This window comes from Hylobates moloch, unplaced genomic scaffold (assembly GCF_009828535.3).
Source record: "Hylobates moloch isolate HMO894 unplaced genomic scaffold, HMol_V3 SCAFFOLD_1, whole genome shotgun sequence".
Lineage (NCBI taxonomy): Eukaryota > Metazoa > Chordata > Mammalia > Primates > Hylobatidae > Hylobates > Hylobates moloch.
Window position 1 is genome coordinate 235,525,117 of NW_026652276.1, and position 20,045 is coordinate 235,545,161.

The 20,045-nt window shown below is 43.0% G+C and overlaps 1 protein-coding gene across 1 annotated transcript; it reads left to right on the plus strand.

Annotated features, from left to right (window-relative positions):
- Positions 1-1,035: 1,035 nt before the first annotated feature.
- On the plus strand, positions 1,036-18,011 carry HTR5A (5-hydroxytryptamine receptor 5A). The gene is made up of 2 exons (XM_032753192.2): positions 1,036-2,353; positions 14,795-18,011. The coding sequence occupies exons 1-2, from the start codon at positions 1,613-1,615 to the stop codon at positions 15,125-15,127; spliced, it is 1,074 nt and encodes a 357-aa protein (XP_032609083.1). The 5' UTR covers positions 1,036-1,612; the 3' UTR covers positions 15,128-18,011.
- Positions 18,012-20,045: the final 2,034 nt, after the last annotated feature.

Here is a 20,045-nt window from a genome sequence, read left to right on the forward strand (position 1 = left end):
TCACATCATTTTTAAAATGTCAACTTTTTATATTGCCTTATCATGTGCCTCTTTATGAGGTGCTTTAAATCGTAATTTCTGGTTAGAAGCTTCTGATATTTTCTGTTTCTGTGGATGTGTTTGTCGTTGTTTTGTGTGCATGTGGGAGGGGAGAGTTAAATTACCTCTTTCTTTTGAGTGAGACAGAGCTCTTATAATAACTTGTATCCCAATTTTTCCTTCTCAGGAAGCAAATTTAGTAGGGACCACTGGAGACTACCCATCTGCCTTATGACTCTGAGGAGATAAAGCACTCTTCAGTCATTCCTGTTGGAGCCAGGTGAAGCATTCTAGCTCCAACACCTCAACCATCTCTAGGAACAGCAGCAACTGCTATCTCGCCTCTCCTCCTTTAAGGAAAACAACCCTTAAGGGAAGCAACTGAGAGCTGGGTAAGAAGAAAGCAATCATGTGCTGAAATCTTCCAGGGAACAAAAGTTAGTAAAACTATCTTAGACCCCTAATTTTAATACTCTTTTCAGATAATTATGGATATTTTTTCTGTGATGCTATATTAAAACCCAATGAGTGGTAGCACCTTAAAGGTTTGTTGTGATGTGGAATCTGAAATTGTATCATGCATCTTCCTACTCCTGTAGGAAGAGCAAATACTTGTGGAAAGCTGAGAAAGCAGTGTCTAGGGCCTCCAGACCACCCCTAGAGGGACCTGTGTGGGTGGCTAGGGGAACGTTTTGAGGAAAGTTCATTGGTCAACTTGTTCTACGTGGCGAACCCATTTCAGGCAAGAGAGGCAGCACCGTGGACAGCGCCAACCGTCCTGCTCCCGGGCGGGGCGGGGCGAGGTGGCACAGCGGACAGCACCACACGTGGTGGGGCGCACTGCGAGCCGCCAAGCGAGGGGAGCGCAGCAGCACCGCGGACAGCCCCAAAGCCGCGCGCTCCGAGCTAGGAGGCGGGGAGAGACGGCCTTATCAGCTGATGGCTTACGTAGGGCTAGATCTCCACTTGGATAAGGCAGGTCTCGGTGGGCGCGCCAGCATTCGCTCTCCGAAGCCGCAGCCTCAGAAGGGGTGGCGGGGGCAACAGGGACAGAAGGCAGGTCCCAGAAAGCAGGTCCCCCCAAAACTGGCTTCCCTAGCACGGAGTTAAGGCTGCAGCCGGCTGCCTAGAGAGAAGGGTGGGCAGGGAGGCAACGCGGTGAGAGCGACTGCTCTGACGCACCAGCCCCTCTCCTGCACCCACACGCTGCTGGCCACCCAGCTTCTCCCCAATCTGGGAGATGCTTGGCTCTGGGCGGCCAAACAGGCTTTTCCACCAAGGCGAGGAGCCCTGGGCTCCTGACAGCTTAGGTGGGCCCTGGCTGCGACACGCAGCCCCTCGCCTCTGCTTCCTTAGTCTCTGAGGGCTTCAGACCTGCCGCGCTTGCAGCCACACCATCTCCAACGGATGCTCACTAGCAGGAGATTGGGGCCAAATTCACAGGCACTTTCCAGAAACTCCACCACTGGCCAGAGGTTGCAAACATCCGGATTGGCTCTGGGCACAGTGGCCACCTTAAGTCCTCCTGAACACCCCTTCTGCAAGTACCCCAGGCCGGTCTCCTGACCCGGAGATGGATTTACCTGTGAACCTAACCTCCTTTTCCCTCTCCACCCCCTCCCCTTTGGAGACCAACCACAGCCTTGGCAAAGACGATCTGCGCCCCAGCTCGCCCCTGCTCTCGGTCTTTGGAGTGCTTATTCTCACCTTGCTGGGCTTTCTGGTGGCGGCGACGTTCGCCTGGAACCTGCTGGTGCTGGCGACCATCCTCCGTGTACGCACCTTCCACCGCGTGCCCCACAACCTGGTGGCATCCATGGCCATCTCGGACGTCCTGGTGGCCGCGCTGGTCATGCCGCTGAGCCTGGTGCATGAGCTGTCCGGGCGCCGCTGGCAGCTGGGTCGGAGGCTGTGCCAGCTGTGGATCGCGTGTGACGTGCTCTGCTGCACGGCCAGCATCTGGAACGTTACGGCCATAGCCCTGGACCGCTACTGGTCCATCACACGCCACATGGAATACACGCTCCGCACCCGCAAGTGCGTCTCCAACGTCATGATCGCGCTCACCTGGGCGCTCTCCGCTGTCATCTCTCTGGCCCCGCTGCTTTTTGGCTGGGGAGAGACGTACTCTGAGGGCAGCGAGGAGTGCCAGGTAAGCCGCGAGCCTTCCTACGCCGTGTTCTCCACCGTAGGCGCCTTCTACCTGCCGCTCTGTGTGGTGCTCTTCGTGTACTGGAAGATCTACAGGGCTGCCAAGTTCCGCGTGGGCTCCAGGAAGACCAATAGCGTCTCACCCATATCCGAAGCTGTGGAGGTGGGTATCTCAGCAATCCTTAAAAATACTTGACTTGCATCTGTACAGGCTATATCCCCAGGCCACTGCCCCACCCCCCCATTTGTAGAAAATGGAATTTTTGTGTTTGGGAGTCGGGGGAGTAAACAGGGAGAGTGGAAGAAAGCATCAGAGATGTACTTTGCTCTGACATGTTCCCTCTCACAGAGCTAATCATGTCATTTTCCTTCTCTAATGGGTTATTTGTTAAATATACAGAACACGAGGAGTTCGGACTGCATCATTCTACAGGGTTCCCTTTGGCCCCCAAATTCTATGGATCTATAACACCCTTTAGAACATCTGAATAAGCTGGCATCTTGGTACACTGATTCAGTACACTGGAAAAAACTAGCAGCTTCCCTCACTTAGAATGGGGGTGTTCCAGGAGGAGGGGAGGGAGGGATGGGGGCATGATTTGATAAGAAGACTGCCATGAGTCAGGCGATGCAGGTTAGCATTTAATCCTAGTCTATTCTTTTTCTTTGCAAATTACAGCAGCCGGTTTATTAAAAATATGGTATCACCTAGGTTACTGTCATTCTGTGGCATCCTCCCCTCCTGACGTACGACTGAAGATGTTGCCTGCACTAGTCCCAGAGCCTGCGTTTGTTATCTGCTTCCACTGCCTTGGGGTGTTACTTTATGGGTCTATCCCCCACAGCCCTATTAGGTTGTAGGTGTGACTGAGGACCACTTGTCTGCCTTCCTGAACATGAGTAAAGCTGCAGAAGGAAATTAAAAATCCAGGATAGAGAATTCCCCAGCTCTCTATGAGAGGTATTTACTGCATGACAACCACTATAGCAACAGCGAGGGAGCTTTTCGCATCGTCTCCCACTCCTGTTTTTTTGTTAACTCTTAATAATCTGACCCTATGACTCATGATTCTGCAGACTGCTCCCCCTTCATTACCAAGGAAGATTCCTTGAATCTAATTCACACATTTAGGTTAGACCAGAAGTCTACACAGTCCCCATTTTCTGTTGTTGGCTCTGAAACAAGAAAGTAATTTAAGTAAGCATATGAAGTGCATACTATGGGCTTGGTGCAAGAGGTAAGCGAATGACAGAGATGGTGTCTTTGCCCATGAAGAGTCTGGTCTAGGGAGGGAAATAGACATCCACTCTGAGCTCTGTATGTGCTTTCTAGAGTCAGTAGCTAATTCTAACCATCCCCAGTCAGTCAAACTTAGAGGGACCAGAGGTGAAGTTAGGGAAAAAGGGGAGAGGGCATCATTCTAGAGGAAAGAAGAAAACAACGGGTCAGAGGCTACCTGTTCTTTTACCTATATCAGCACTTCTCAGCGAAGGGTAATATTGCCCTCCAGGAAACATTTGTGCTGTCTGGAGACATTTTGGATGATTAAGAATTGAGGGCTGGGAGCGGTGGCTCATGCCTGTAATCCCAGCAATTTGGGAGGCCGAGGCGGGTGGATCACGAGGTCAGGAGATCGAGACCATCCTGGCTAACACGGTGAAACCCCGTCTCTACTAAAAATATAAAAAATTAACCGGGCGTGGTGGCAGGAGCCTGTAGTCCCAGCTACTCGGGAGGCTGAGGCAGGAGAACGGCGTGAACCCGGGAGGTGGAGCTGACAGTGAGCCGAGATTGTGCCACTGCACTCCAGCCTGGGCGACAGAGTGAGACTGTGTCTCAAAAAAAAAAAAAAAAAAAAAAAAAGAATTGAGGATGTGGTGTTAATGGCATGTAATATAGAGAGGTCAGGAATGCTGCTAAATATTGTACAATGCACAGGACAGCCCCTCAACAGAGAATTGTTTAGACCAAAATGTCAATCGTACTGAATTTGGGAAACTCTGATCTATTCGATTTCTAAGCTGAACAAAGAATGCTGATGGGTAAGAACACTGAAGCTTCCATCAAACTACCTGAAGTGATGTTCCATGTGTATGAGCGTCCACTCAAATTCCAGGCCAGCAACAAGAAGACTGGTCACCTCCAAGGGCCCTCCTTTTATGAATCCTCCTCTCCCCTGATGTTTATTCAGGCAAATATGATTTACAGTCAACCCCAAACACAGCTTTAGAAGGAGAAATTTAATTACAATTCTATCCCAAGGCTTGTGTAAAAGGATGAAGGGCACTCTTATTTCTCTGCTTTGGTGATAGCAGAAGCAAAGCATTATAACATCTTTGTGCTTTTTATATAGATACACACACACACACACACATATATATACATATGTGTGTGTGTATATATATATGTATATATATTTACTCTCTTCTCTCTCTACCTCCCAGATCAGTTTTGAAAATGGGCCCCTTGGCTTAGCAAAAGGACTCTAAATAATCCAGTACTCTAAATATAATATGGGGCTGCCTCTGTCCTTATGTTATGTTGAAGGGTTAATTACAAACCAGGCCTCCTGCTTGTTCTGTGATAATGGGAGTGGGCATCAAAGTTTCTAAATGAGTTCTACCACCAGCTAGCTGTTCCCTAGGGAAACCACAACACTTCTCTCTTGTTTCTTTATCTGCTGAGTTTTATTCAAATACATGCCATGAAATCCTAACCTAGGTCAGACATTGAGCTGGGATCTGGCAACACAAGACAGATAAGACTTGCCCTTGTCAAAGGACGAGGAAGCCACCGCTAGAGATCTAAAATAAAATGACAAAGAAAAATGCCTTCCTTACTAGAGTGAGTGGGGGCTGTGCTGTCCAGGTGCAGTTTCCCTGAGAAAAGCAGAATGCTGTCCTGAAACTGTGCTTTTGGGAAGTATGGAGCCTCAGGGATTGGTGGATTGTTGAGATGTGGGTAGATGACATCCTCTGTATGAGAAGCTGTTGCTGATTGGTTGTTCCTCCAATGGGTATTTACTGAAATGAGTCCATCTCTGGTGGCCTGACTTTCAGAACTGAGGGGCTAACACCAATAATCTACACAGGTACTATAGACATCCAGGAGGTAGAGACAGTGTGAACTATTTTACCTTCTATTATTCTAACCCTAATTACCCTCCCATCCTTATTCATTCTATATATAATTAACAAAATTAATAATCCTCTGACTCTCAAAATTTTAGGCTACCAATGATACTGAAGCTATGCATATATTTGATTCCTGTATGATCCCTGCAGCAGACCTACACCTAGAAGAGCAACCTATGCAAAAAGACTCTATACATGTAGACAAACAACAGCAAAAGCAAAGCAAGCATCAGTAGGATACGTCGATGAATAGCATGACACCATTTGCCAAACAGTACACCTTCATGACAAGAGGTCTGAAGCCTTTTACACAGATCTAAGACAATTACCCAATGGTAGATCTCTCAATCAAAGATCTAGTTACTTGACACAAACACCTCAGCCTTATGACCTTATACAAGAACATACTTGGTTACAAATCCTAAGATAAGAAAATTTTAAAATATATTGATTGAGATGAGTTGCCATTGATCAGTAGACTGAGTCTAAAACTGGTTTTGGGCTAAAGAGCACTCAGTCTTTTCCTAAGTGCATGGGAACATTTTCTTCTCAGTCTGTCTGTGTTGGTCCTCATTCAGCCAAAGCTGCAGGAGAGATCTCCATGATTATCCAGATTTTCACCACTGTTGTTGGTCCTCCTTAATGATGAAGTTTCGTCTGTGGAGATGTGATGTTCACATTGCACGTTGATCAACATGAGTTTATACTATTTTTTAGATCATCTGTTCAATCATCTGTCAGGACAGAGTTGTGCAGAAGCCTGTAAAGTTCTGAACAACAGATGCTGAAGGACTACCAGATAAACAAGCATAATTACAAATATTGTAAGAAGAGACTGGAAAATCTCCCAAGTTCTTCTTCTTAGTTCCAGTGCCTTCTTAGTCAATTCTTTGTTGAGGAGCTGTCCTCGACCCAAGACTTCCCAGCTTTGATCGGGAAAGCAAGTCCCAAAAGTTTCTTGTGTCTCTGTTAGGTAGCTATGTTCCTTTTCCTTCTAGCTTAAATACAGATTGTTTTGCCTCTGTCTTAATCCAGGTACAACAAGAAATGGTAGCTATAGGGTAAACTCTTCCATGACTGGCCACAAGGAAGCTGAAGTCTATTCTATTCATCATGACTATTTGGGCTAATTGTTGTGACCTGGGAGCTTAGGCTATACAATATGTTATGTCAGCTAATGTAGGTATTATTTACTATGACAACTTAAAAAAAAAAAAACCTCTAGTTATCTGTTTAAATGGGGTCATTATCTTCAGGAGCCTTCTCTGAGAGAGTTTTGTCCCTTTGGACTCTTCATAAGGAGGTATGGTCCATTGAGGGCATTGGCGAGCCGGATTTTGGAATGGCCTAACCTATGGCCCTATAGAGCAATGAACTTTTCTTCTCAGTTGACGTTGAGACACTTAAATTCAGCATAGGATAAAGGACCTAGGAACTATAGAAGAGAGGTGATCAATCTTAGTGAAGCTGTAGGTATGTTGTCTGTAAGTATTGCATGGTCATCCGTTTGTCCCAAGGTTCTTGGTTTAATGGCAATGTCCATGCTTCTCTTTCTGGAGGTCCACTGGAGGACCTCAGTTTAGAATGATTTGGGGTAGCATCAAGTCATCAAATAATTCATGTTTGTTGTCCGTTTTTAGAGTACCTGAAGGAGATGTTTCTATGGTATGTTAAATAAGTGAATTATTCTGGAAATATACTAATTATTAGTCTATATACCTTTTGTTTCATTTTTTCAATTTAATATGGACCTACTGGAAAGGTCCATAATTTAAACATTGAACAACTTGGCTTTGGGTAAGAAATTTTATGAGAGAGACTGGACTACTTATTATATATCAAACCTGGTATTGTTATTTTCATTTTTTAGCATACCATCAACAAACACTACTTCATTGGAATTTAGTACTAGAGGATCAAAGTTCTGTCTGGAGCCAAGACACTTTAATTATAGAAATGCAGTCACGAGATTCCCCTTCATTGTCTAAGGGTTTCAGAGCTCCTGGGTGATGCATGTTACACCAGGAGAAGGAGAAAGTAACCATGAACCATTATCAATCAGTGAGTGGAAAAATACTGGATAGTGTCTATTAGCCATTGGGGCTTATTACATGTGGTATATAAGATTTAAAGGCCTAATACAAAATGTTCTGAAGATGTGTTGACTAGTTGAATTGATGCCTGTAATTTCTCTGAGACAAGGAGGCAAAGCCTCCAGGTTACTGAATTAAGCAGTGAGCTTAAAATAAGCAATGTTCTTTGACAGGTGTTATGCTGTCACCTTAATCAACCCAGAGCATGGCCCTGTATTTTCATATTTGCATGGAAAGGAATGTTCATGATAACCTAGGAAGAATCAGTCTTAACTCTTATGCATTCTACTTCAATTAAATTTTCTAGTTGTGGAGTCTCTTGTCCATAGAGATTCTAGAACTATCAGTATTTCTATACTAATTTTTAAAATTACATGCAGTGTAGGCATTCTCACGTCTAGATCAGCTATAATCTCATCATGAACAAGGGTTGCAGCATATTTTATTTGGAAGCAGATCCTACCTTTTGCAGGTATGTCATAGATTAAAGAAGTATTCTTTTGATAATGATCTGAAAATATCAGTTATATGTTGGCATACAGGATTGTTAAAGATTGTTACTACTTGAATTGTTTCATTAAGTAAAGTTGATTTTCTCTCAAGCCTTTGAAAAATTTACTATATAGCCAGAAATTTGTCAATTTGTCATTCATTATCTTGTTTCACTATCTGGTATAACCTATAACCAATAGCCTTTTTTTTTTTTTTTTTTTTTTCACTCTGTTGCCTAGGCTGGAGTGCAGTGGCATGATCTCAGCTCACTGCAATCTCCACCTCCAAGGTTCAAATAATTTTCCTGCCTCTGCCTCCCAAGTAGCTGGGATTACAGGTGTGTGCCACCATGCCTGGCTAATTTTTGTATTTTTAGTAGAGGCAGGGGTTTCACCATGTTGGCCAGGCTGGTCTCAAACTCCTGACCTCGGGTGATCTGCCCACCTCAGCCTCCCAAAGTGCTGGGATTACAGGCGTGAGCTACCGCGCCCAGCCACCAATAGCTGTACTGAATTTTTTGTTTGTTTTTAATTTTTAAAAACTTGCTACAAGTCAATTTGCTTTTTTGCTTTGCAGACAACTTTAAAGTACGTGGAATGATCTGTTGTTCTGTAATAGTAGGGTTACTGGTAGTTATACTGACACCCACATAAACAAAAACATTATATAGTTGTACATCCAGCTATAGAAAATTCTCCTTGGAAGTTTAAAAAGACAAAGAAATTGTCGAGTGACAATACCTTCCTTGGAGTGGCTTTGTTAGATAGATTGTATATAGTTGTCATTTTGCTTTTCAGCCAACACGAGATGTTCATTCTTTCAAGGCTCCTTCTGCTAGCAATATATTAATATATATATGGGTCCTTATCTCAGTTCTCAAATCTTTAAGAACAGAGGCTCTTTTGGATGCCTTATCTGGAAAGCCATATCTTGTATTGATTTATAGCGTTTACTTTCTAAGGCTATCTGGAAATGTCTAGCCCCATATTTGATATTTTGCAAACTGGCAATTTCACATTTCAGTTTATTTTTTCTTATTAAATTCCCAAATTCAGGTTTAAGCCCATTTATAGAAAGACATGACAAGACTGTACTTCAGCTGTTGGGTATACACAAATATGCTGCTTGAAGGTTTTCTGAAGTCTATTTTCTATCTTTATTCAACCTCTCGAGTAGTGGGGACTACAAGTGTGCGCCATCATGCCTGGCTAATTTTTGTATTTTTTATAGAAATAGGGTCTCACCATGTTGCCCATGATGGTCTCAAACTCCCAAGCTCAAGTCATCCTCCTGCCTTGGCCTCCCAAAGTGCTGGGATTATAGGCGTGAGCCACCATGCCCAGATTCACTTAGTTTACTTTGAATCTTTATTCAACCTCTCCTTAAAAGAAAGCCTTCTAAAATTACTTTACATAATATATCTTCTATTTTTACATTTAAATTTTTCACAACTGGGTTATATAACTCTTCTATTTTCTATGTTTTTTTTTTTTACCATTTTTTCTTATCTAAGAGGGTTTTAGTTAATTTAACTAATTAGTACATATCTATAGTTCAAGAAAATAAAAATTTTGTTTGATATTCTAACAAAATTATAAATTTTATAAAGTTTAGAAAATTTTTCTTTCTTTTTCTTCCTTTCCTTTCTTTTCCTTCCTTCTTTTCTTTCTTTTTTTGACAGGGTCTTGCTCTGTTGCCCAGGCTAGAGTGCAGTGGCATAACCATTAGCTCACTGCAGCCTTGAAACCCTGGGCTCATGCAGTCCTCACACCTCAGCCTCCTGAGTAGCTGGGACCACAGGGATATGCCACCACACCTGTATAATTTTTAAACTTTTTGTGGAGATGGGATCTCTCTATTGCACAGGCTGGTCTCAAACTCTTGACCTCAAATGATTTTCCCACCTTGGCCTCTCAAAGTGCTGGGATTACAGGCATGAGCCCCCATGCCTGGCCTAGAAAATTTCTTAATTATAGCTCTTAACTTAGCTTTAGACAAAGGTTTTAATTTAAATTCTATAAATCTGATTTTTCTTCTGGTAATTTTATAATGTGATTGTGTTTTTCCTGAGAAAACCCTGATTCATTTAGGAAGTCAGATAAAGCTGAAGAGAAAAATACAAGAAAGAGACCTGCAAAGAGGATAGGTTTAGGAAGGTTACAAAGTCTTTGAAACGATTTTAGAGTAAGGATTTTGTTTTAAGGCCTAAAAACACCAATTAAAGAGGCTGACTTTTAGCCATTTGATGTTTGTCTCCTAATTTTTCTAGAGCTTCTCTTAAATATCTTGTTACTTTTTCATTCATCAGATGTTTTACATTAAGTAAAAAAAGTTTGGCATTTGTGAAGAAAATTGCAAGAGTTAGGATCATAATGCAATTTTAAATAGGAAGTAGAAATTCTTAAAAAAGAGGATTGAGATTTGGACATAAATAAGCCATGGCACATGAGGAAAAGGCAACTGTGGCTGGTCAACCGTTGTGCTTGTGAATAGTGTCTCAGGATCCTGGACACAACAGATGGAGAAGGGGAAACATGATTGTCCACCCAACTATCATTAAGCTGGAAAACGATAGGGCAAAGTGATATATTTTCACAAGTCGACAAGTCAGGAATGCGCTCATAAAAGTTTTATAGGGGACCCCAAGCAAAGTTTGATCAATTGCTTTTTCATAAATTGGTCACTGGCCTAATAATTGTCTTCAAATCATTAACCCTCAGGTCCAGCTTGAATTAGATTGGAAACTTATCAAGCCAATGCCTTATAGAATAGTTCTTTTCTGTATTCAATAGAAGAAGGAGTTCCAGGACAAAACAAAAACCCATGCAACAAGACTTTGCACATGTAGACAACACACAAGCAAAGCAAGAGGCCGTAGGATAAGTAGATTAATGGCATGACAATATTTGCCAAATTATACACCTTCATGGCAAGAGGTTTAAAGCTTTACACATAGATCTAAGACAAATACCCAATGGTAGATAGGTAGATCTCTCAATCAAAGATCTAGTTACATGATACAAACACCTCAGCCTTGTGAACTTATCCAAGGACATAGTTGGTCACAAATCCTAGGATAACAAAATACATTGAGAAATAAGAGCCCGGTGAAACTAGACGGAACTCAAATCCTTGTTGAGACTGATGCGCTTGGCTGCAGACACAAAGGGCAATTGAGTTTGGGGCCCAGTGAATGCACTTGTGGCCCAAGGATCCCACGGAGGGTCTTCAAAATGACTTCAGTGGAACCTCCAGAACTGTCCAGGGGTGAGGCCACTACTGCTCAGCGTCTGAGATAGAAAGACAAAGCTGAATCTTTGACTCAGAATAGCGAGAGGAAGCTATGCTTGTCAGCAATCTCCCAGAGCAGAGTGGAATGCCCATCATCCATGACTCGGGGCAATGTGGGGTTCAGAGAATGGAGGACACTCAGAGTAGCAGCAGGCTGACATCAGCTGCAGAATGGAGTTTACTCAGAATGAGGCTTTCTGTTGGATGGGGTTTGCTGATGGAATGGGGTTTTCTGTTGGATGGGGTTTTCTGCTGGAATGCAGTTTTCTGTTGGATGATTGGTGCTCAGAGGTGTGTTTTTTGGGGTGAATCCGACCTTAATTGGCTGACTTTCAGAAGTGAGGGCTGACAGAGATTAATTGGTTTACAAGTGTATATTCCAAAACGGCATTGTCCTTGATTGATTGAAGAGGTTTAAACAAGAAAAACGTCTGCTTGTTATCAGTTATAGAACAATCAGACTTGTCCTAAGTTTGTGGAGGGTTTTTATTCACACCCTCGTGGAGCCTTCCTTAATATGTAAGGCCATTTTTAGCTTAAACATTTTTATTGTTCCATCAGGCTCCTGTGACCCATCTCTCATTCTGACAGTGGTGTGGTCTAACTTGCAAATCACCTGAAACCACACTTCCAATGTAGGAGTCTTTATACCTTAACTTCAATACCCATTATTGATGGCAATCCATTGATTATCTAGGACATTATTAGAGAGGCAAAGCAGAGTGGTTGGATGAAATAAAAGAACATACCAGATTTGTGATTAACCAGTAAATAATTATTTAGCATGCAATCATTTTGGAAGGATGAAAGCTCTAACACATATGTACCTGTCCCCAAAGAACTTGTTTGTTGGGGGAGATGAGGCTAAGTGTTCGTTTAGAAAAAAATTTATATATGAATCTTAAATTGTGAGGTATGTACTTTATGTGCATTTCAAAGATTATTAGGAAAAATTAATTTGGCTTAGCTGTTCACTTTTTAACCCTATTTCCTCTCTTTCTATGAGTTTACTAATGACCAGGTTGAGTGTAGTAATTAATAGAGCATTATTGTCCAGATTCAATTAAGTGCTTTATTGCAATCATTGATTAGAAGACAGCAAAGAGCTAAGGAGTCCATAAGTCTGAGAGCCATAGAGTAAGCAAACAAATCCACCATTTGAGGGCATTAGAAACCTGAAACTCCACAAACAACCAAGATCCTCCTAGCAGCTGGAGGCTCTATTGTCCCAGGGGTGCGATTTTAAATCAGTGTCACTCTTTCTTCTGTCAAGTGAGTTGGCGTTGAATGCAGCACCAAAGATGGCCCAGTAAAATAATCAACATTTCACAAGGTAATAGGAAAATATGCTTTTCTGAACAACTTGGAGTTCTATGACTAAACTCTAAAAAAATTCTAAATCAAGCCCTAAGTGTCACTGATATCACCAGTGTGATCATCACCAGTGTGAACAGTATCTTCAGTGTGACCAGCGTCTCCAGTATAATCAGCATCCATGGTGTCTCCAGTGTGACCAGCATCCCCAGTATGAACAGCATCTCCAGTGTGACCAGCATCCACACTGTGAACAGCATCCATGGTGTCACCAGTGTGACCAGCATCCACAGTGTGAATGGCATCCACGGTGTCACCAGTGTGACCAGCATCCACAGTGTGAATGGCATCCATGGTGTCACCAGTGTTACCAGCATCCACAGTGCGAATGGCATCCATGGTGTCACCAGTGTTACCAGCATCCACAGTGTGAATGGCATCTATGGTGTCATCAGGGTGACCAGCACTCACAGTGTGAACAGAATCTTCAGTGTGACCAGCATCTCCAGTGTGACCAGCATCCCCAGTGTGAACAGCATCTCTAGTATGATCAGAATCCATGGTGTCTCCAGTATAGCCAGCATCTCCAGTGTTACCAGCATCCTTTATGTGACCAGTGTGATCAGCCTCCACAGTGTGACCATGTCTCAAGTATGACCAGTGTTACCAGTGTCCCCATTGTCACTCACAAAAATGTGCCAAGGGGAAGGAGAATTTCCAGAGGGTTGAAGAGTCCAGCTAGAATTCTTGTTTTATTGCCGTCTTGGGACAATATGGAAAACAACTTCCCTGATATTATTATGGGTTTGAATTCTGTTAAGGAAATTGGTAGCTTTCCCTCTTTCCTTTATGCTGAAAAATTAAGCTAAATATGGTTTGGATTTCTATAAATGAATCCCCTCAAATGCATTTCCAGATATGCATTGATAAATCAGTAACCAAAGGTAACTCTGGTTTCATCTAGAGGTACAGAAAGAGGGATTTTCAGTGCTTATTTTATATGTGTTTTTAAAGTTTGCACTATTATGGACCATTGGTTTCATTATTTATTATCTTCTTTTAAATTTAATTTAGTGTACAGAATTGATGTTATACTGTTTTGCAAATAAATGTCAGCAAGGCTATTCTACAAATTTGGTAATTTATTCATCAACTAACATTGCCTTAACCATAGTGTTCCTATTTTCACCTGTTATTCCATATGATAGTAAGTCAATTCCTTTCGAGTCCACTTTATAAATGCTGCCAAGAATTAGTTAAGTGGGTTAGATTAACCTGACAATTCTTTGCCTAAAATATCATATGCTTTTTGAGAACAAGCTGTGTAAATATTTTTAAATGTGCTAGAGTCACAGTATGCTGGAAAGGGGAAGAATACTACTTAATGTCAATGCAGTCTCACCCACCAGAGAATGACTGACTCAGAAACTGTCCCACATTTTGATTGGATCAATTAATTTGCTAATTCAGTAAATTTATGATTGCTTCATATTTAGGCTGCCTCATCAGTGACACTCATTATGTCCGTTCTCCCAAGAGCTAAAAATAGGACCAGAAGGGAGGAAGAGCTTCCCTTCCCAGGAATTCCACTCCTTGAGAGAAGGAAGTGAACTGGAGAGTCCGATTCTGTGGGAACCTGCCCTGTGGAGGCCTTGGGGGCACCCACAGGAGACTAAAAGACTAGGGTCTCAGTTTTACATAAATATAGGGGTAGAAGAAGACACAGAATAGACCCAGAGAGAGGTGACCTGGTTACTGGACTGCCTCAAACAGTAGAATACGCTATGGGGCACAGCAGTAGGAGCTTTATGCCAGAGGAAAAAGTTCTGGAAAGTTCTAACATTATAGAGGGGACTTATGTGAGCCCCGAAGGTTATAAAGATGGTAGAAAATGTGGTCCTAAGTGTACAGGATTTTGATAGGAACCTAGGACACTTTTGATGATGTGTGTACCTCTGCCACTAAGTTGTGCATGCCACCTTGCCTGCTCGTTTCTGTCACTGCCTCTGTTGAACAGACAGCAATAGGGAGTCCATCTTCATGATGTCAATTTCATCACATCTGGTCCTTTCATTTCTAAGATGTAAGCAAACACCCCAGCTCCGTTGCCTGGTTTCTATATCTGAGAGCGAGTGCCACAGGCCTTGAGGTTTCCATATCTATCCATCGAAGACTTTCCCTCGAGTGGATGTGCGGAATCCAGGCCTGTCAGTGTCTAGGCTCGGCCTAGCAGGTAGACAGAGGTGGCTCCTCATAAAGCTCCTGCTTGTCTTTTACAGGTGAAGGACTCGGCCAAACAGCCCCAGATGGTGTTCACGGTCCGCCACGCCACCGTCACCTTCCAGACAGAAGGGGACACGTGGCGGGAGCAGAAGGAGCAGCGGGCCGCCCTCATGGTGGGCATCCTCATTGGTGTGTTCGCGCTCTGCTGGATCCCCTTCTTTCTCACCGAGCTCATCAGTCCCCTCTGCTCCTGTGACATCCCTGCCATCTGGAAAAGCATCTTCCTGTGGCTTGGCTACTCCAACTCCTTCTTTAACCCCCTGATCTATACGGCTTTCAACAAGAACTACAACAGCGCCTTCAAGAACTTCTTTTCTAGGCAACACTGAGGGAGAGGACCAGGATTGAAAGAAGTTTCTTCCCATAATTCAGTGGAATTCCCAGTTCATCCATTTCCCGTCCCCACCCAACAGCCAGGTGGATGGGATGAATCCTCACCATTCTCCAGGGTCATCTTCAGAACTGCACTGGCCTCTTTTCCACCTCCTCAGTAGGAATATGACTCCTCACAGAGTTTTGGTGACATGATGTATCTAACTTATCTACTATCCCTTTCTCTGTGCTGACAGCCACAGTCTTTGCTCGAGAAGTGTCCTTTCCTCCCCAAATTCACTCTGGCATGGTGATCGACATTGTCTTAAAGAAATCAAACAAGGCAAATAAGAAGGAGGAGGTAAAACAATATGGGCAGTTTGAGATTGAATAGAAAAGAATGAACAAGTCATGATGTAGACATCTGGGGGTAGGAGACCATAGTTCCAGGCTTTCTGGCACAGTCCCCATTTCAAATATTCTCCTCTATGGTCCTAGTACATATACCCTAATACCGATGGGGTATGCCCCAAGAGTTCACCACAAAACAGTGTCTCCAAATATGTTAAAGTACATAGTCCTATCCATGAGAGCAGGGAATCTTAGCTTTAAGGTTTTGTCTGTGGCAACCACACACACACACACACACACATACACACACAACTATGAAAGAGGCAGGTGTTCTAGCTGGCTAGTTTACTCCAAAATGCAATCCATTGACATGAAACAGGCACTGAGGGTCAACTACTTCCTTTCATTTTGAAGCAACAGTTTATAAATAATAGAAAAGTCTACTGGTTTCACAGAATCTTTCAGATTTGCTTATTTGCTACTGGTTTCATGTGCATGGACTATATTCAAGTGTTTCTAGGCAAAGACCTTTATCCTCAAATCATGAGATTAGAGTAAAACAACTGCTATAAGGTTGAGCATTTCATGACCAATGACTGTGAAGGCACATTCACCAAACTCAGGCACTTTAAGGGCATCCTTGATTAATTTGCTAATTGCTATTTTTTGTTGGTATGTGAATCCCTGCTAGGAGGCCAAGGCTAGTAGACAATGAAAAAGATAGAACAATGGTAAAATGCAGCCCCAGTCCTCTACAAATTGACAGTATAATTTGTGAGGTGAGGCAGTTAAGTGACGATGCAGCATTTGGATGATCATGAAAACCAGTGCCATTACACAAAACTTTAAAAAAAATCCTAGGCAATAAAACTGCCTGTGGTCTGCTATGTCTCTGACTCTTCAAATGCATGAATTAAAGAATGATATAATAATCTCTGAATTATTGTAATTCATGTAGTATATTATATATAATAAATTATATCAATTAAGAGTTCAAACATAGGAAATTTGTGATAATTCGTATGTGGTCTTGGCTTGAAGTTTAGTCTTGTCTTTATTGCAAAGACTAGCTTTATCAAAAGAATGTGAGCAGATAAAGAAATGTTAGACACCTATGAAGTCACAATTAATATGCTAAATGCAGATCTTCATGCATTCAAGCAGATTCATTGAGAAATTTAGTGATAAGAATTGAAGAATTTATTTAGAAACATCCTTAGATTTTTCTTCTGTATATATCACTTGAAGTGCTAAACCCACAAGTATTTAAAATACAGACTGTTCACTTACTCAAGTTACTTTTCCCCATTATTACTCGAAATCAGAGAGAACAACAAATGCTATTGTATTCTAGTGTTTTAATAAGGGAAGTGCTTGAAAAACTTTATTAAGTACCCCATGGCAGAGAAGAAAAATTCAGACATGAGGGGTCTGGAGAGGTGACACTAGAATCAAAGGTAAAAGTTTAAGTTTATTCTACCTGAAAATCCATGTGAAAATGTTTACTCCATAAATCGTGAGTGTCTTACTATTTAAAGAAGTTCATACTCTTCAGTAAAGTGAAGCTTGGGGAAGATGTGCCACATTTTTCTGGTGACTTCAAATACTCCCCGACTCTGCAAGGATTCTGTATACCCCAGTTGGAGAATGATGTTATTATAATATTAATTCAATTTCCAGCTGAGGGTTTTATTAATGTTTTCATAAAATGGATAAGCCTCATTATTCTTATCACTCAATATGTATTTAACACCTCTCAGGTGTCACTTAAATTATACATTATATACAACACACTCCACATATGCTATCTAGAGCAAGAAACATTCCATATAAGAGAAGGAAGAAGTGGTAATTGATGAATTATTTTGCTTGCATTTCAATAGTAAAAGTTGTTTATACCCCGGTAAGAAATGTAGACATTGACTTTGAGTCTCTACTATGCAAATCAAATATTTGTGAAACACTCTCATTTATGCTTGACTGCTAATATTTTATCAAGTTAGAAATTTATATGAATCATAAACAGAAGTAATTGCTCAAAATAACTAGTGCTGTTCCCGTGCCAGATTGCAACAACCACCTTTATTAGATGGTGCACCTAGAGAAGGCTGGAGGGTTTCCTGCAAGCCCTCTCTGTAGGGTGACGGAGGTGATCCAGTCCAAAGCCCTCCTTTCAGCTCTTGTAGAATATGTCGAACAAAACGCACAGCTCTGCTCTCCTGCCTGAAGACAATGCACAAAGGAGATATAATCCTCTCCTTCTGAGTGATCTTAGCCCTCTTGAAGTCACTATCAGTTTTATATTTTCATCGTGCAGTAGTGAAAGACAAGTGGAAGATGTCCCTGAGTCTGTATTAACATCAGAACATATTGTAGGGATTAATTCTTGATAAAAAGCTTGTTATTTGTCTCTTCTTCCCATGAGGCGCATTTTTGCTTCCATATTTGTCTGTTGGATTTGCAGTTCCCTGCTCATAGCCAAAGAGGCTGTAGAGACAACACTTTGCCATGTTTCTATTAAAGAGAAAATAAAGATTGAGTCCACAGCTCGAGTGCTCAGTGAAAGTGATTGCCAAGCAGGGATTTGGTTAGCATCCGGGAAAAGGGGAACGGGTGGGCTTCTCAAAGCCTCTGTCCTGTATCAGGGAAGAGATTCTCCTGCTCTGGACTGCTCATGGGCTGGACCCTGTTGGTTCACTGGGGCTGTCTGTGGTCTGCAGCTGTCTTCCCCGCCTTCGTGAGGCACCCCCGTCAGGACGTTGGCACCCACCGTTCTCACTGTGCCAGGGAGGGGCCAGCTTCAGGAGGATGAAGGTCCAGCCTGGCCACTGTCGGCTGATTAAATGGCTCTGTCAGGTCTGCCAGCCCCAGGTAGTTCTTTTCTAGCAGTCTCAGGTGCTGTGGTCCAGCTGCACCCGGCCTTCCATCTTCCTCTTTCTCCTCCTGAAAGGGATTTGCCTTTCCATCAGGTGTAGCTTTCAAACTCATTATCCCTTCTGTCATGGCTGCCTTTGCGATAGCTTGGGTCGGCTGCTAGCTGTGTTCACTGAGGTCTGGCTCAAGGCTCCGCAAGCAGGGGGAAGGAATCAAGGAAGATGCACCACAACGTGCAGCAAATTTAATCAGCTTCCCCACAACCAAGCAAATGATCGTCAACATTTATTAAGCCCTTACTCCATACAGGGCACTGTGCTATGCCCTTCAAAGCCACCCCTATTTGGTCCTAACAATAACCCTTGGAGACGCTATGGAGATTTAACACAAAAGTCATTTGGATCTTGTAAAAATTAAATTACTCATCCAAGATGAAACAGCTAGAAAATTAGAGCCAGGATCAGAACCCTAGGACCTGGCTCCAAACTCCAGCTCTTGGTCTTTGTACTTTAACACAGAAACAGCCCTTAAAGGATTTGCAGGAGCCTGATGATGGCGGGGACTTAACCCCTTTCTCCCCTCTGGCATCTCCACCAAGTACAGCCCACATACAGCTGTAAAAGCACCAGCTTTCGCAGGACACCTTTGGAACAGTGTCCTTTTCCTTCATGATATTTGGTGACTGGAGGTCAATCTCGGGTGGTGCCAGTTCCCAAACCAAATCTGCCCCAGAGATCAGGAATAACCTAACCGTGATCTACACTGCACCAATCCCAGGTGACCTAACAAGCAGTTCCCGGCAGATGAGCGATGGCAGATGGGAAGTAGGGGAGATGACGACTCTGCCCCCTGGTGCTAATAAGGGGAGGGGCTGAGATTAATGTACAGTCACAGGAGGCATAACCGTGAGGATGTGCCGAGAAATGCATCATTGGGCAATTTCGACATTATGTAACCTAGAGGGGACAGCCCGCTATATACGCAGGCTGTTCAGTGTAGCCTCGTGCTCCTAGGCTGCACACCTGTGAAGGCTGTTACTGTGCTGAATGCTGTAGGTAACTGTAACACGATGGTACTGGGTTTGTGTATCTAAACATATCTAAATGTAGAAAAGGTACAGCGAAAAATGATTGAAAATGGTGCACCTGTACCGGGTACTTGCCATGAATGGAGCTTGCTGCAGTGAAGTAGCTCCAGGTGAATCAGCGAGGGAGTGAGTGGAGAGTGAATGTGAGGACCTAGGACATTCCTGAACACTACCGTAGACTTTGTAAACGCTGTTCACTTAGGCTACACTCAACCTCTTCTTTCTTTTTTTTTTTCTTTTCTTTTTTTTTTTTTGAGACAGAGTCTCGCTCTGTTGCCCAGGCTAGAGTGCAGTGGTGTGGTGTGATCTCGGCTCACTGCTACCTCCACCTCCCAGGTTCAAGCAATTCTCCTGCCTCAGCCTCCCAAGTAGCTGGGACTACAGGTGCCTGCCACCACACCTGGCTAATTTTTTGTATTTTTAATAGAGATGGGGTTTCGCTGTGTTAGCCAGGATGGTCTTGATCTCCTGACCTCGTGATCTGCCTGCCTCAGCCTCCCAAAGTGCTGGGACTACAGGCGTGAGCCACTGCATCCAGCCTTTTTTTTTTAGTTCGTTTGTTTTGACACAGAGTTTTGCTCTTGTCACCCAAACTGGAGTACAGTGGTGCAATCTCAGCTCAC

Coding starts and splice junctions, on each gene's coding strand:
- HTR5A (XM_032753192.2), top strand. CDS start 1,613: ATGGATTTACCTGTGAACCTAACCTCCTTTTCCCTCTCCACCCCCTCC. Junction 2,354..14,794: donor CCATATCCGAAGCTGTGGAG/GTGGGTATCTCA, acceptor TGTCTTTTACAG/GTGAAGGACTCGGCCAAACA.